The sequence below is a fragment of the Argiope bruennichi genome, chromosome 5 (genome assembly GCF_947563725.1).
Source record: "Argiope bruennichi chromosome 5, qqArgBrue1.1, whole genome shotgun sequence".
Classification (NCBI taxonomy): domain Eukaryota; kingdom Metazoa; phylum Arthropoda; class Arachnida; order Araneae; family Araneidae; genus Argiope; species Argiope bruennichi.
Window position 1 is genome coordinate 20,564,782 of NC_079155.1, and position 16,186 is coordinate 20,580,967.

Below are 16,186 nucleotides of genomic sequence, written 5' to 3' on the forward strand. Positions count from 1 at the left end.
TAAAATGGAGACTGAAGATATAAAACAAGAGTTAACAATTAATAAAAAAAGCTGTTATTAAATATTCAAAAGAGCATTTCATGAAACCAATAAATAACTTTTGAAGTCTTGAGCGTAAAAAAAATGCATATTTTATGAATTGTGAAAATTTTAAAAAAATGACAAATAATAAATAAGTTAAAATAAATGTTTTTGAACAATAGTAATTAAATACATTAACAATTAGGATGAAAATAAATAATGTAGGAATATGAAGACATTTTAAATAAGTTATTATGTTCATTATATATGAAATAATAATTAAAAATATTATAAGAATTATTAAGTAAAACAAATTTCTACATATATGCATAAAAGCATACACCAAGTAAAAAGCAACTGAGAATATCAATGTAGTATGTAAATGAAATGAGCTAATTACAATTTTATAAAGAATTTTTGAGTATAGTCATACAAGTTCATGAGTTTGGAACAAGGAAAAAAACTCATTCTTTTGAAATTTTTTACAGATTATAAAAATAATAAAGCATACACATTGATTAAAAATTTAATGGAAGCACTGTGGTAGGTGACAGTTAATTATTTTTTTTCCTTGGAATACTCATAATATCTTCTAAGGATTAATGGGAAAATTACAAATCAATTCTATATTTATAAACTTATTTTTTGTCACAAACATTTTTAATTATTTACAAAATCCTTACTATATTCTGAAGAGCCTTTACTACAGAAAAAGACAACTGTAACAAAAGCGATTCTTACCAAAATAAAATTAAAATTATTTGATCAAAAACAAGCAGAAAAAGAAAAAGGGGTTTTACATTCTCAAAAGCTAGGGCAGAGCTGTTTTGGCTTCTATTGGCATATTTTCAACATACCAATCATGAACAGATTCTAAATAAGTAGCTAAAACCCCTCTTGCATTGACATGTTCAACTTCTGCATGATATTTGATGGGGTCACCATGAATGTCAGTCAGCTTCCCACCAACAGCATGCAATAGGGCTTCAGGGGCACAAGTGTCCCATTTTTTGCATCCTTTGCTGGGGAACACATAGGCATGGGCCTTTCCCTCAATAAGCAATAAGACCTAAAATAAAGTTTTGCAAGTTTTTAAAATCACACTTTTATTAATGTACAAAAAATAAAATTTCTTTTGATTTTAGTTTTTACTCTTTAAGCCTTCAATATGCATTATCATTATTATACATATTTTGGGACATTGATATTAATATTTTCTCAAATATTAGGTGCCACTATGGTATGCAGAATCAAACTATTTGATTTATTCATAATAAAGTTAAAAACATATTATATTGTCATTGAGAACACACAAATGCACAAGTTTTCACAACTTTAATACATCAGGAAGTTAGCAAAAATTGATAACAAAAATTCCATTGATACAAAAATTCAAAAAATTAAGTTAAATAAAACTATTTTAAAGGATTTTTAACACACATTTTTTGCTAGTTCAATAAACAACAGAATTATTTTGATTCTATTTATTTGGGTTTTTTTTTTTTTTATCTTGTGAGCTTGAAGACTCAATATCATTTGTTGCCACTGATACACAATTAAAATTTAATTAATGATTAACTGATAATAAAGATACGGAAATATTAAAACTGATTAGTGGTAGATTTAGATGTTTTTCTTCTCTAGACTAGGCAACCCTTTCCTAACTAGTATATAATCACTAACCAAACATTTGCAAATGTATAAAGTTTTTAAAATTCTAGCACATTGAAAAGCAAGAGGAAATCACATTTTCATAAATATGAAACACACCAAATTAAGTTTTTAATGATTGTAATGATTCTATTTCAAATCTACATTATTTTAGTCCAATGTTTATTAACCTGTAGTCATGATCCCACTTACCATGTGGTACTCTATACAAAAATATCAGGGCACAAAATTTCTAAATGTAATTTCTTTTTACCCTGTACGATTCTTTAATATTTATGAACAAAAATGTTGACAAAAGAGTCTCAGCTTGGGAGGCATTTTTTTAATGATTATTTTTACATATTTTCTGACAGAAATTTATCAAATATACTTTTGTAAAGTCACTGCAAAATTTCACATGTCATATTCTTTTAAAGATACTAGTTTAATAACTATGCTATTTTTATTTAATCACATTCAAAGTATACATAATAAGTATTACAACCATTAAAAAGTCTGACTTTGTAACTTTGAGATTTCAGAACATTTTGCTTTTGAAATATAAATAAATAAAATAAAGCAATATACAAAAAATATTCTTATATTTCAAACTTAACAGGAAATTATTAAAGGCCTACAGAAGGTGACAGTTGTCAGGTGGAAGAAATAGTAGATATTACTGATTGCTTGATGAATATGCAAATATTTTGAACTACAATAGAAGTACACAGTTACATAATTGGATAAAAGATGTAGTACAAAATATAAAAAAAAGTGCATATATTATGCAGAAGTTTTATGCCTTTTCTCAATAAATCAAATGATATATCAAAGGACATAAGCAAAATAATTTATCTATGCAAGAAAAGAATTTATCTTATGCGCTGTAGATAAGTGAAACGTTAATTCATTCACAGAAATTGTTAACAAATTCACAATCACCAAAATTGTACTAGAAACTGTACATTGAATAAGGACATTTGTATTTAAAGTTATAGTTATTTTTATACAGTACTATGAGTCATGTTTAGTAAAACATTCATCACATACTAATATTTAGAAAAAGAAGGGGTAAGGGGAAAAAAATACCTATATTTCTATGAGTAAATAATGTTAACTTCCAGATCAAGATTTTTAGGTGGCCCAACACAGAAAATATTAAATATCATTGAAAAGCTAGACCATTTTAACGGCCATATACTGAAAGATCCTTTAATTAATGCCCAGCATTATCTTTTAGTAAAATATTCCCCTCCTCTCTGAGCAAAATTGTCAGACTTAAAAGCCTTGTATTTATCATTTTAGGTCAATCAATAGCCACTTTGAGAAAATACAATCACTGACTGGCAGATCTTCTTCAAAATGACCATTAAAATGGTCTAAAATAACAATATTCAAGCTTCAAAATTCGACCACTTTAGTTGCAGTAGAGGAAATTTTTTTTGTTTAAAGTGTTAGTGTCCCAAGAATAATTTATATGACTAATTAATAGGACTGGGGTATTATAAATATTTTGATATACATTTATTGACTAAAAAACATAAAATGTAACTGTTTATATAATTAAAAATACTTTTCTAACTGAAAGTATATATCTATTTCTAACAGTTAAGAAATTTATTATGTCACCATTAAAGTAGACATTTTATACATACTGAATGAAAGTAAATAAGAGCATTCACTAGAAGAATTGAAAAAGCAACTTCCATTCTTTCTTCAACTTTAGATAACTTATTACTATATAAAGAACATCATAATAAGGTCGTAATGATAAGTTATCAAGCATGAATTGCAAGACAACTGGAAAATTTAAACAGCAACTGTTAGATAGTTGGATTGGTAATAATAAGTCTAAAACTATAGCTTATGAAATAAAAAGTCCAAAACATTAATAAATATTAAATCATTTCTTTAGGGGGAACAAGAAGTGGTATTTTATTGGATAACAAAATTCAAATGAAATATGCAAAAGAATATTTAGCTGCAACACTTTGCACATTGTGGCACATATATTTAGTAGCTAATAATAGTGTTTTATAACACAAAAAATATAGAAGAACAACAGACTAACAAAATAAATTCTTAAAAAGGTCAAGCTCAATATACAATATTCTTTTATTGCTACTTTTGTGGATGTATTTTAAATACTGAATCAATGATTTAAAATTCTTGTTCAATATAACTGGATGATAGAATTAATGTGTACAAAAAATTGAAAAAATTACCTTATGTCCTGCCCCTCCTACTTTCAAGACTTCATCAGGTTTCATAGCTGCAATTGTTGAATTTATCACTGGATTGGAATGTGACCTTGTGGTAGTGACAATTCTTTTATTTTCAGGGGGTTTCTTGCAATCAATTCCATATGTGCCAGCCCCAACAATACCCCACATTGTACGCCCCAGTTTCGAAAGATCTTCCTCATTCTGAAAAACAAATTTAAAAAATTCTTAAACAACTTTTAACATTAAAGTAAAAAAAAGAGTATATAATTTTCTCTATAATTTTTAAGTCAAATATTTTCAAATCAGAAATCTTTCTAAATTTAGTCATATTAGGTTGAATTAACTTATAATCCTATACAATGTTTATGTCTAAATGAATAATTTATATTCCTATATATGTGTATTTTTCATTATGTTTATTTAGTAAAAAAAAGAAACTTCTAACCCCAATTCCTTCCAAATGGGGTACTAACTTATTATTAATAATAACAATAATTTGAAGATTAGTTTTATAGAATATATGAATTATTGAATTCAGGAAATATATATGTATATATATATACAAAAGAATCAATGTTAAATGAATTAAATAACTGAAAGTAAAGGTAACAGATGATCAATAATACTTTTATAAATATTTAATTAGTTAGGATATTATAATATTAAATGCCAAAAGAACAACAACAAAAAAAAAATGGCATGAGCAACAAATAAATAAATAACAGTAGAAAACAACTTTAAAAGTTTTACTTCAAAGAAAATCAATACTTTTCTATTTGAATAATGGTAAAAGTTCCTCAAAAAATATTTGCTCATTTATTTTATGCCATATTAATATTTAATGTATAATGTCAACATGTTCCATATATTTTTCATATTCCTTCTATGTATGTAATGTGTAATGTAACACTACAATATTATTATTATACACTTAATTATTATTAATATATTGTAGTGTAATATTATACAATATTATTCTACAATATATTTTCTACATTAATATATTATTTTGGACAAGAGTATCTCAATACATTTATTTGAAGAAAATAATAATTTATGATCAATCAATCTGCATAAAAAGAAGCATGTGTATTTAATACAATTACTAAAGTTATTGTATCAAATACTTTGAATATTATAATTATTTTAATATATATCAAACTAAAAAGAAAAAAATATATAAAAAAGTTGAAAAACAAACAGAATAAAATTCCAAAATGTCAATTCACTACTTTTCAGCCAAATTAACAGGAAAAGAAGCGAGTAATTTTAATAATGGTATCAAGCACTTTGAAATAAGACTACAACAACTTTAAAATAAATGCATACTAAATTAAAATTATATATATATATATATATATATACACACACACAAAATTCGAAGAACAAGTAGACAAACAAATAAATTTAATAATTTAAAAATCCAACTTTATTAAATAAAATATGAAATTGTATGCAAAATTCAAACAATAAATTCAACATTAACAATGCAGCATTAAAATTTCAATTCTTCCAATTTCCAGGCTGTATTAAACTAAGATGCGTTTAAAATGATACAGCAAAGTTTATCATGCATTTAAGTATAAAAATCATGCTTGTTCACACACATAGGGTAAAAGTCTAGAAACTCTTACCTTTGCATCATATGGGATAGGAAACTGAATAAACAAATAAGAGCAAAATTTAAAATATAGGTACTAAGAAACACAATAATACATAAACAAAATTATATATTTGAATATTAATAAAATCGTGAATTTCTAAGAAAAATAATAAAAATTATTTAATAAAGAATGATAAAATGTATCTGCATTACCAAAATGACCAACCATTCAATAACCATTTAGAATGTTGAACTGTTTTTAGCAAGAATTATTATTGTTGATACACTAATTTCAAACATGAATAATTAATATAGCTCTGCATTTAACACATGAGCACAGTTCTATTGATCAGATATCCACAATTTTAATAGTTAGATGCTCCAATTTATTAGTCCTTCCCCCCAAAGAAAACAGATTAACTTATACATAAAAAAATTTTTTTAAATAGTATCTTTTCATATTCATTATATCTTTTGTTCTGTATTGTTAAGAATTTATTTACTTAAAACGAGTTCAAAATGAGAATTTTAAAACTTAAATTAATTTTCAGACTATTATCTTAAATCTTCAACTGAAGAAATGTTTTAAAATCACCCATAACATACAGAAACTTATTAAATGAAATTAATGACTAAATATATGGCTTATTTGCAGTATTACATAGTAGCAGGCTCTTTAGTATTACCCATAACAGAAAAGAAAATTAATTATTAAAGATGATTAATTTCATAAACACTACTTGGTTATAAAGAACAAAACATTAGCTAATCAATAATCTTTTATGATAAAACGAAATGAATAAAATTATATTATTTAATGTGCATCAAATAATTCTTTGAATTAATAAACAATATTGAGGTTTTTATCAGGAGGATCAATTATTTATTGTGAAAGGAACTTTAAAAAGTACAAAGGTAATTGTCCTAAAACAAAATATCTATTATAACTTTTTAAAATTAATTGATATGCAGGTTTTAAAGCAATCCATTTGGATAAACAAATAGTGGGAAATGTCATTCTACCCATACAACGCTGTATATGCATTATATTAAATCTAGTCAGAAAACAATCTGATGAATTTTAGTAATGATGCCCAAAAATATGAACTCTCTCCCACAGAAGTCCAGTTTCTTCAATCCCTCTTAATAACAAAGAAAATGAGGCGCTAGCTCTTGTGACCAGTTAAAGGAATATCTTTAGCAAATTTTGTAGTTTTGTTTGCATAAGTGCAGGTATGGGGTCATTCCAATCTCCTGCATTTGGTAAGATCAGAGATACCTATCTGTATGGTTGCCTGCCTCTAAAGAGAGTATCCATTCTAAAGTCGAATATCAGAATAAATTTATGGCTATATTAATTGAGCTAATTATTTATTAAATTATGGCTAATTTTTTTTTGTCTTAAGAATAAAGAGACTTATAACAGCTATCAACATGACATTTTATCGCATATATGGTCTATTTTGGTACTGGGAAGATTCCATTTTAAATATATCTGTTTCCTAAATTAATTTTCATATTCTAACAATGGAAAACATATATAAATCAATGTATTCACATAGCAATTAGTCCTTTTCATATCTATAATACAAACCTAAGATTTAGGGATATTATAGAAAAGAATAACAGAGCTAAAATTAATTTCAAAATCAGCCTGGTGAATGAATATTAAATAGTAATGAATAGTAAGTCATCATGATATTTTTAAATGAAAATTATAATATATAATAATATGTTTTAGATTTAAGAAATATTCTCCATAAGCTAATTAAGATTTTTAAAAATGGCATAGCACTTCATTTCATATCAAAAAGGAAAAAAAAAAAATATTACTAATTCAATGAAAACAATTTTTTACGAACAGTCAAAATAAGAAACTAGATACTTGGCATTAAACTACTTTTTTTCTGAGGAATTCTTCTATAATTTTTCAGCAACATAATTTTTATAACTACATATGATAATTTGATAAATCAGTTTTACTACATACTTTTTAATACATTCAGATATAACATTTCACAAACAAAATATATTATGATAATGCATCAACCTTCTTTTACATTTAATATCAATGTCATAATCTGGCAGATGCATTTAATCATTGTTGCAATAAGTCTTCACAAAGTTTGCGGCATGTAAATTGCCAAACTTAACTAAAAATGGAACTTTGTTTATAGCTCTCAAAAGGAAAATTAAGCTGATGAAAAGTAGAATTAAAAGTCAAAATTAATGAATGAATGTAACTGAATGCAAAACTATATAAATCATTAAATTCAGTTTCATGTCCAGAAAATTATACAAAAAAAGTTTTAATCTATACATTTTGAAAATGAAAAGAAATACTATAGCTGGATTTTTTTTAAAAAGCAAAATAAACATTTCTTTTGTTATTTTTAAAATTTCTCATTTTGCCAGAAATTACAGTCACAAAAATTTCAAATAAAAGAATATTTAAATATGATCCAAAATTAACATGATCCAATAACATATTCATGATTAAACATGAAACTAAGTACTTACTTGATAATTATAATAGGGCTGATGAATAACACCTCCAACAGCTTTTCCGTTCACAGCTAAGCCTATCAGGACAGTTACATGATCTAAAAGACCTGAAAAATACATTTGCACCAACTGAACATTAAAGATAAAGGAGGTAGAAAAATTATTAGTGAAATTGTGATCAATTAGTTTAAAAATCAGTATATTAAATACATAACAGCATATTAGCCATGTGTATTTAAATTATATAAAATTATTTTAACATTAAATGAAAAAAGTGGCTTACATATTTTTTAAAAATTATATGGATAAAATAAAAATTATTTTACAAGCTATTAAGGATAAGATTTCAAAGCTTCAATCACATATTAAAAAGAATATTTTGCATCACTTTTTAGAGCCTAAAATTATTCAATTAAAACAATTGTTTGACAAGAAGTTAAAAAAGATTTTTGGTATGGTGTAACAGTGATAAGATGAAAAAAGCATTCACAAGTTTCATTAATATAATTAAATATGAAATATAAATATTATAATCAATATGAAATATAAATATTATAATCAATATGAAATAATAAACTTATGCATTATTATTTTCATATTTAAAACAATAAATGATCTTAAATTTTTTTTATATTTTGTAGCTTACAGATTAATAATCATAAAATCTTTTCTCTAGTAACACAAATCATCATGTCCAGGATTTATGTATATGACAAATTTATGTGAACATTTTCACATTGTATCTGTTCACAACTAACCTTCTTTCTTTTTATCAATATGCATGATTACAGATAGTTTGTCACACTTCCTGCTACTGAAAATCAGATGTAATGATCTGAAATAAGGAAGTGACCTTATTTGAAGCAGTAGTAACTTTTGCTTCAAGTCAAATAAATAAGCATATATTTTCACCATCAGTGCTGCCAAGAAAATGATATAATAAAACAGTAGTTTTGATTTTGTTTATTTTGCTTAATCATATGGAAAAAAAAAGCGTATCAAGAAGTGTAATACTATTATCATAAGAATAGATGTAAAATTCTAGAACATATTTTTTAATTAAAAAATTGATTGGAAAATTTGATTTGTAAATTTGAATAGTTTTATTGGTGATTACTTGTTACTATTTATCACTGAATTATTTGCTGTTTTACTTATTATAATCTTAACATATTAAATATTAAAAAAAATTATGAACAAATTATAATTACTAAAAATTATTGAAATAAGCTTGCATGATTCACCCAATTTTAACAAGGAAAAATCAATAACAAAGAGCAATTATATAATTTTATCATATAAAATAAATAACATGAAGCATATGGCAGATATATTATATATCAGAAATCCCTTTTTAATATAACTTTGCATATACATAGACTTTTCTTGATACTTTTTGCCACGAAATGTCCATGAACAATTTATATTTTCTTCAATGTAGCAGAATATCTTTTCCCCCTCCATTTACAAAGTAAATCAAAATAAGAAGGCATCATTTGAAAATTATTCTATGAATGATTATAAATAGAAATAATGCATACATTTATCTCGCTTTCTCTTTTTTTGAAAAGTACAGAATAATAATAATAATAAACTGAAATGCTTACAAATATGCTATTAATATGCCATTTTGTCACCTGTCATTTTCACATTGTTATATTGAAACATAATAAGTTATTGATAATCTAAACACAGAGAAATAGTCAAGTAACAAAATGCAAAAGATTTGGAAATGATTTTTAGGATAGCATATGGATTTTACTGTATATGAAAAAAATTTAATAACACAGAATCATCACATTTTGAATCACTAAATAATGAAGAAAGAATTGGCCTCTTTAAATTTATAGACAACATAAAATGAAATTTTTTTAAAAGTCTTATAATACAAATCCTATATTTCATTCAATTAAATTCAAAACCAATACAAATTACAAAAAGTTATTCTTATGATTATTTGTAAGAAAAACTGTAGTCATCAAATCACAAATTGCTCATAAATGAACCTTTGAATTGTACAAAATTAATACAATCCATTAAGATATTTTGTTTGCTTTCATACACATACACAAAAGAATAAGCCGTTAAGACACTAAAGAATGCCTTCTCCTTTTAAGTTATGCAATTTTTTTTTTATTTGTAGAGGTCTAATAACATCATACAATATTTTTAAAAGAAACTGTGTCATATACATTAGCATTTTGATACAGGAAATTTTACCTTGAGTGTATTCTGCAGTGCCATCAAGAGGATCAACCCATATCACAACCTAAATAGAAAATCATTACTCAGCAAAATAAACTAGTAAATTCTAACAAAGATATTTTAATGCTATTTTAAATCAAAGAGAGTGGCAACTCAGCAAGATGGAGTATTGCATTGTCACACTTGAAATTTTTCTAAATGTATTCTTTATTTATTTAAAGATTCACTCTCAAACTGAATACAAATTACTTATAAAACATATCAGATTATTTAATTCATTAATTTTTTTTAAATAATTTTTTTCTAAAATAATTTTATTAAATTTTGCTTCCAGTCATGATTAATAATTTTTTCAAAAACTATTTAGTTTTTGAAAAAATAATTTTTATAAATTAATAATAAAAATAATTTTTTTAAAAACTATTAGTCCGTCTAATATGTTTCACTCACTATCTAATATGTTTCATATTTTTTATCTTTTGGATTGCATAATTCACATATGCTTACAGTATTATTTAAGGATAATATATATATATATACATAAATTTTCTAATTCAGTAGATGCAATAAGATGAGGGTGATATAAAAAGGATTTCTGTAATTTAAAATTTAAAGTGTGATAACCTTATATATACTCTTTCACAAAATCCTCACACTCTTTTAAAAGATTTGCTTAGTTTAGTTAGAATAGTAATCCGGTTTGAAGCTATATAAATTTTGCTTGAGGATAGACCTTTTGATTTAAAACCATATGCAGCTAATATTTGAATTAAACTCCACTCTTTAAATTTCCATTACACAGAGATGCAAGAAGTTTGACTAAAATAAAACTTAAGAACAAAGAAAACTGATATATATATATATATCAGTTTTCTTGAAAATTACTCATTTTAAAATAAAAACGCATCTTACATCTTCTTCTTTCACCGCAGTTAAATCCGCAGGACACTCAGTAGTAATAGTTTCACAGTTCTGTAAGCTCACAATTAAGTCATCTTCATTTTCTACTTTTTCAAGAGTCTAAAAAGAATAATAAACAACTTAAAAGAAAATGTTTAGTAAACATCAAGTACAAAATGCGGCATAAACACACTAATTCAGAATAAAGTACTATATTCTTATTCTTATCTTAAACATATTCAAGAATGATCTCATTTATATTCTTCATGCCATAATTTTCTTATCATTCTTTGCGGCTAATTTAAGCATTAATAGAATCTTTTTAGTACATAAACTATTACTCACAATCTTAAGGGAAGTGGAGTTACTCATAAAAATATTAGGATTGAGAGATTTCACACAAGGTTCTTTTACATCTAGACTTTTCACTTTTAAAAATATAAACTTACAAAGCATCTTTACTTAGAAGCTTCTATGAAAGTTTTCTAATTAATAATTCTTTAATATATTTTTTTCCACTTGAAAAGAAATTTTTCTGATGGATTTACTTTAAGAAGTTTTCTAGTTAAAAAGATATCATGTATGGATAAAATAAAGAAGTCACATTTTTTGAAATTGTATTTCATTGAAAGATAAATGAATGTAAAACTTTATGCACTGATTATAAATTATATCTAATTATAAATAAACTATTTATTTTTGATGAATTTGCTATCTGGTTAATTTTTATTAAAACATACACATAGAACTCTGTTGTACTGTACCTACTGCTTAGAAAATACAGATAATAATTATTTATATTTTAATAAGTTTCTTTCAAATTTGATTTATGACAGAACTTATAATTACATTCCAAACTTCACTACATAAATTTTTGAACAAATTTGCTCAGTTAAAAAATAAACAATAAATACATAAGTAAAAGCTTTTCAAGCTATTGTTTAATTGTTTATTCGACATTATATTGGTATTCTATTTTAAAAATCAATCAACATCTAATATGCAGTAATAATTGCTGATTGCAAAGTTAAACCTAGAAATCAAGTAATATGGCTATTACATTACACAGTATTTCCAGACATACATAAAAAAAAAATTTCTCTAGAAATATAATGTCCCCAGAAAGTTAGTCCCCATTTTGTAAGATACCAAACAAGAACAGATATTTCCAAATGAGATTGGAAAATAAAGTTGCTGTATTCTTCTTAAGTAATTAAAATGCACTGCAAAAATATAAAAGTTATAAATATATTTTAGCAATAAACAATAACACAATTTTACTAACTTCTTCTCCAATGATGGTTACTTTTGGAAACTGCTTTAACAGAGAATTTATTATGCATCTTTGTGCAGACCTATCAGCTTCAGTTTGTAAATCATTGATGCCCTGAAAAAGAATCAAAGAAAAATAATTATAATTTTAAATTTTGACTTATCTTTTATTTAAAAAATCTAATATTTTTAAAAGACAGTACAAAAATGTTCATATTTGACCTTTATATTACATTTAAAAAATGCAATAATGACTATCATTAAAAAAAAAAGGACAATTATGTCCAATAAAAATACTTATCTTTATGGAAAAAAAAATATTTTTAAAAAAATTTCATGTTTTTTTTTTATTTATTCTATTTATGGTAGTCTAATTGAATTTGTTGGTAGAATAATTTGACATATAATTTGGAGATATGACAAAAGGCATGTATAAAATTCGGCAAGAAAATTACATGGCATTGTACTTAATATCCATAGAAGAGTACTTTCTTCATTTTAAAAAGTATTAAAATATTTGAGAATTTAAAAAAAATCACATTAATCTTGAATACATTAATTACATTAATGTAATAATTTTAAGCTATTACATTAATGTAATAATTTTAAGCTATTACATTAATGAATGATTTTACGTTCAGAAACATCAAATAGATTTCCATTAATATGAGACACCACCATAAAAACACAAATATTAATTGAAATTGAATGCAAAATTTCCAGTACTAATAAAAATGAAAGTTTGTGTGTTGTTGGCCATTTATAACATAAACCATTATACCTACAGATACCAAATATGCAAATTTTACAGAATATGAAAGTACATTTCAAAATTACTTTTATTTTCAATTACAATTCAAATTTTCATTATTTAAAAATTTAGTCAAATTTTAACATTTTTGGATGCCTTTTTTTTTTTCCCCCAGTAACTTCAGAAAGAATTATTGCACAAAAATTATTTTTACATCATTTTAAATTGCACTAATTTATCTTTCCAATGATATTAGTGCAAGTACTATGTAATATTTGGCACAATTTTTATATATTATTTAATAATTGTGAGTTGTAGTGAAGATCATTTAAAGAAACAATTTCAGGCAGATAAGAGGTTTAAAAAATAAAAAAAAACTACAGAGGGAAGGAAAAAAGTTAAAAGGAGTGAAGGGATATTTCATATTTAGTATAAAGTGTTTTTTTTTTAATTCACAAATATTTTAATACTTTTTAAAATGAGGAAAGTACTCTTCTATGGATATTAAGTATAAAGTCATGTAATTTTTTTGCCGAATTTTATACATGCCTTTTGTTATATCTCCAAATTATATGCCAAATTATTTTACCAACAAATTAAATTAGACTACTATAAATAGAAAGAATAAAGAAACATTAAATTAAAAAAAAATTTTTTCATAAAGATAAATATTTTTTATTGGACATAATTATCGTATTTTTTTTTAATGTTAGACATTATTAAATTTATTTTCAATTTAAAGAAATGCCTTTTTTATTTTTATACCATTTTATTTGAAATTAAAATATTTTCAAATTGCTTCAAAATATACAATAAGAAGCTTACATCAATATTTTAGAAGTGGCAGCATATATTTGCATTCAATTAGAGTTTCAACACCAGATCTACCTATTGATAAACAATGAAGTACCTTCTGATGCACCCCTGAGAATGATTTTTTTGATTCTGAATGCTCTGATTTCCATTTTAGAAATTAGAACAATTTTTTTTTCATCTAAAAAAAACTATATTTCCTTAAACATTTTAAGTGGTTTATGGTATTCTTATGTTTTAGTCTTCAATTTTATTTACGATCATCCTCTGAAATAATAATTCTATTACATTCAAAAGTTTCAGTTGAAAATGATTTTACTTGATACTTTTAATCTCACGTTATTAGCATAAAGCATAATGATAATTGTAAACAAATTTCAGATTTCATGTGTAATAAGATGAGCAAACCAGTTAGTTGATATATGCAGCTAGTATTAACTAAATTCAATTTAAATATACAAGAAAAATAACAATGTATTTAATTTTTCAGTTTAATAAAAAAAAAATGTTAAAATAATACATAATTTAACAGAAAAAAAAAGGTTTTGAAATATGAAACTTACTTATATTCAGGTCTAATATACCTGATTTCCCCCCCCCCCCCCCCCAATTTCTATGACAGTTCTACCAAATAAAAAATTGTTTGGAGTAAGGAGGGTTTGGCAAGTTTAAGTATTCTAAAATTGTTTTATCTAAAAACCTTTTCAAAAGGGTTTCTTAAAACTGATAATAGGCATATTTTTGTATTGCAGATATAAGTAATTTTTTTTTCCCAAATCATTTTGCCATGAATTAGCATTGCCAGATATTTGCTCAGATCCTCACCAGCAATGGTATTGATTTAGTTTTATTATACATCAAATAGATAAATTTTCAATGATATCTCAATTAATAGCATCTATGCATTCTAATGTACATAATTTCATGAATATATAAGGAAATAACTGTCGCATAAAAAGTAATATATATATATTAATAATTAAATACTTAAAGTGGCATGCCTAAATGGAATTTCTTAATTAAGGCCTTGTTTATTAATATGTTTCCACTTTATTTATATATTGGTGTTTTAATTCTTTCTATAAAAAATATATTTATTTAGGAACTTTTTATTTATTTCCCAGAAAGTCATATTTATGAATGATCTCTACAAAGAAATTGACAAGTACTATGTATTTAAAAACGTATCTGTCAGATAAAACAGTTCAGTCAGATAACATTATTTTTTTTTAACTATCTTGAAGCAATATTCTCAATATCAGCGGAATGCCAAGATAAGCTTTTCATGAAACAGCGTAAAGTGTATTTTTACTTTTTATGTCTCTTTCATAATAAATAGTAATTTGAAGCGGGATTGTTAAGAGGTATTTTATAAGAAAAACAATAAGGTTACTGCTTCATAATAATAAATGAAAATAAGTTGTTTCCAAATATTAATGTAGGCCAGGGTTACATATTAAATGAACCGTGTCGGCTTTCAATTAGAATACAAAGATTCTAAAATTTATAGATGCTTAGTCCTTTTCGAAAGAAAAGTTTATCGATTAAAATAGGAAAAAACATCCCATATTAAAAATTAGGCAAAAGTAAATTTATTGCAAGAAATAAAGAAACTCTCTTACCTTTTCAACAATTCTCAAATTACCTTTTTTCATTATATCTCGAATAATTTTACCCGCTTGATTGGCAACTGCAACAGATGCTGACATCAAACGCACAAATACTGAACCACTCATATTTTTTCCTTAATCAAATCTTTTTTCAATATTTATCAACAATCGTAGAGATACAATCGCCCTCTTCAAAAAACTACTGCTCTCTGGTCTGCTCTGAAGTTTGTTTTGTCCTCCTAGTTTCGTAATCTTTGATCATCCGGTACACCTTTTCACTTCACTTCGAAACAATAATTATCTTTTCAGTCAAATTGCTCTAAATACAAATAAAACAAATCTTATTTAAATATATATTTAATGTATAAAATGTTTTTAACCGCAAGTCTATCATTTTTCTCTCACTTAACACCAAACTTAAAAATGGCTCTAGGCCACCTCGCTTCTCAAACTCCTATTAATATAAAATTTGAAAAGATTAGAACATCAGAGTAGAAATTTATCAAACTATTTCAATTTAATTTAAAATTAATGACAGAAATTTTATTTTCATTCATGTATTTATTCTTTTAGTTATCCGTAACTTATTCGGAATGGGAGGTAGAGAGGGAAAACAGTCAAAATGAAATGA

At 24.6% G+C, this 16,186-nt stretch overlaps 1 protein-coding gene across 2 annotated transcripts; it reads right to left on the reverse strand.

Moving 5' to 3' along the window:
• Positions 1 to 95: 95 nt before the first annotated feature.
• On the reverse strand, positions 96 to 15,821 carry LOC129969188 (3'(2'),5'-bisphosphate nucleotidase 1-like). Of its 2 annotated transcripts, XM_056083627.1 has the most exons (8): positions 15,568 to 15,821; positions 12,395 to 12,496; positions 11,122 to 11,229; positions 10,225 to 10,273; positions 8,020 to 8,111; positions 5,531 to 5,554; positions 3,897 to 4,097; positions 96 to 1,090 (listed from the first exon to the last, which is right to left on the reverse strand). In XM_056083627.1, the coding sequence occupies exons 1-8, from the start codon at positions 15,679 to 15,681 to the stop codon at positions 833 to 835; spliced, it is 948 nt and encodes a 315-aa protein (XP_055939602.1). In that variant the 5' UTR covers positions 15,682 to 15,821; the 3' UTR covers positions 96 to 832. The 2 variants fall into 2 exon arrangements, with proteins under 2 accessions (XP_055939602.1, XP_055939603.1); XM_056083628.1 differs by lacking the exon at positions 5,531 to 5,554 and having other exon boundaries at positions 108 to 1,090; positions 15,568 to 15,819.
• Between the last annotated feature and the right edge of the window lie 365 nt (positions 15,822 to 16,186).

Coding starts and splice junctions, on each gene's coding strand:
- LOC129969188 (XM_056083627.1), bottom strand. CDS start 15,681: ATGAGTGGTTCAGTATTTGTGCGTTTGATGTCAGCATCTGTTGCAGTT. Junction 10,274..11,121: donor CTGCGGTGAAAGAAGAAGAT/GTAAGATGCGTT, acceptor TTTTCTATTTAG/GTTGTGATATGGGTTGATCC. Junction 8,112..10,224: donor CACTGCAGAATACACTCAAG/GTAAAATTTCCT, acceptor TGTATTTTTCAG/GTCTTTTAGATCATGTAACT.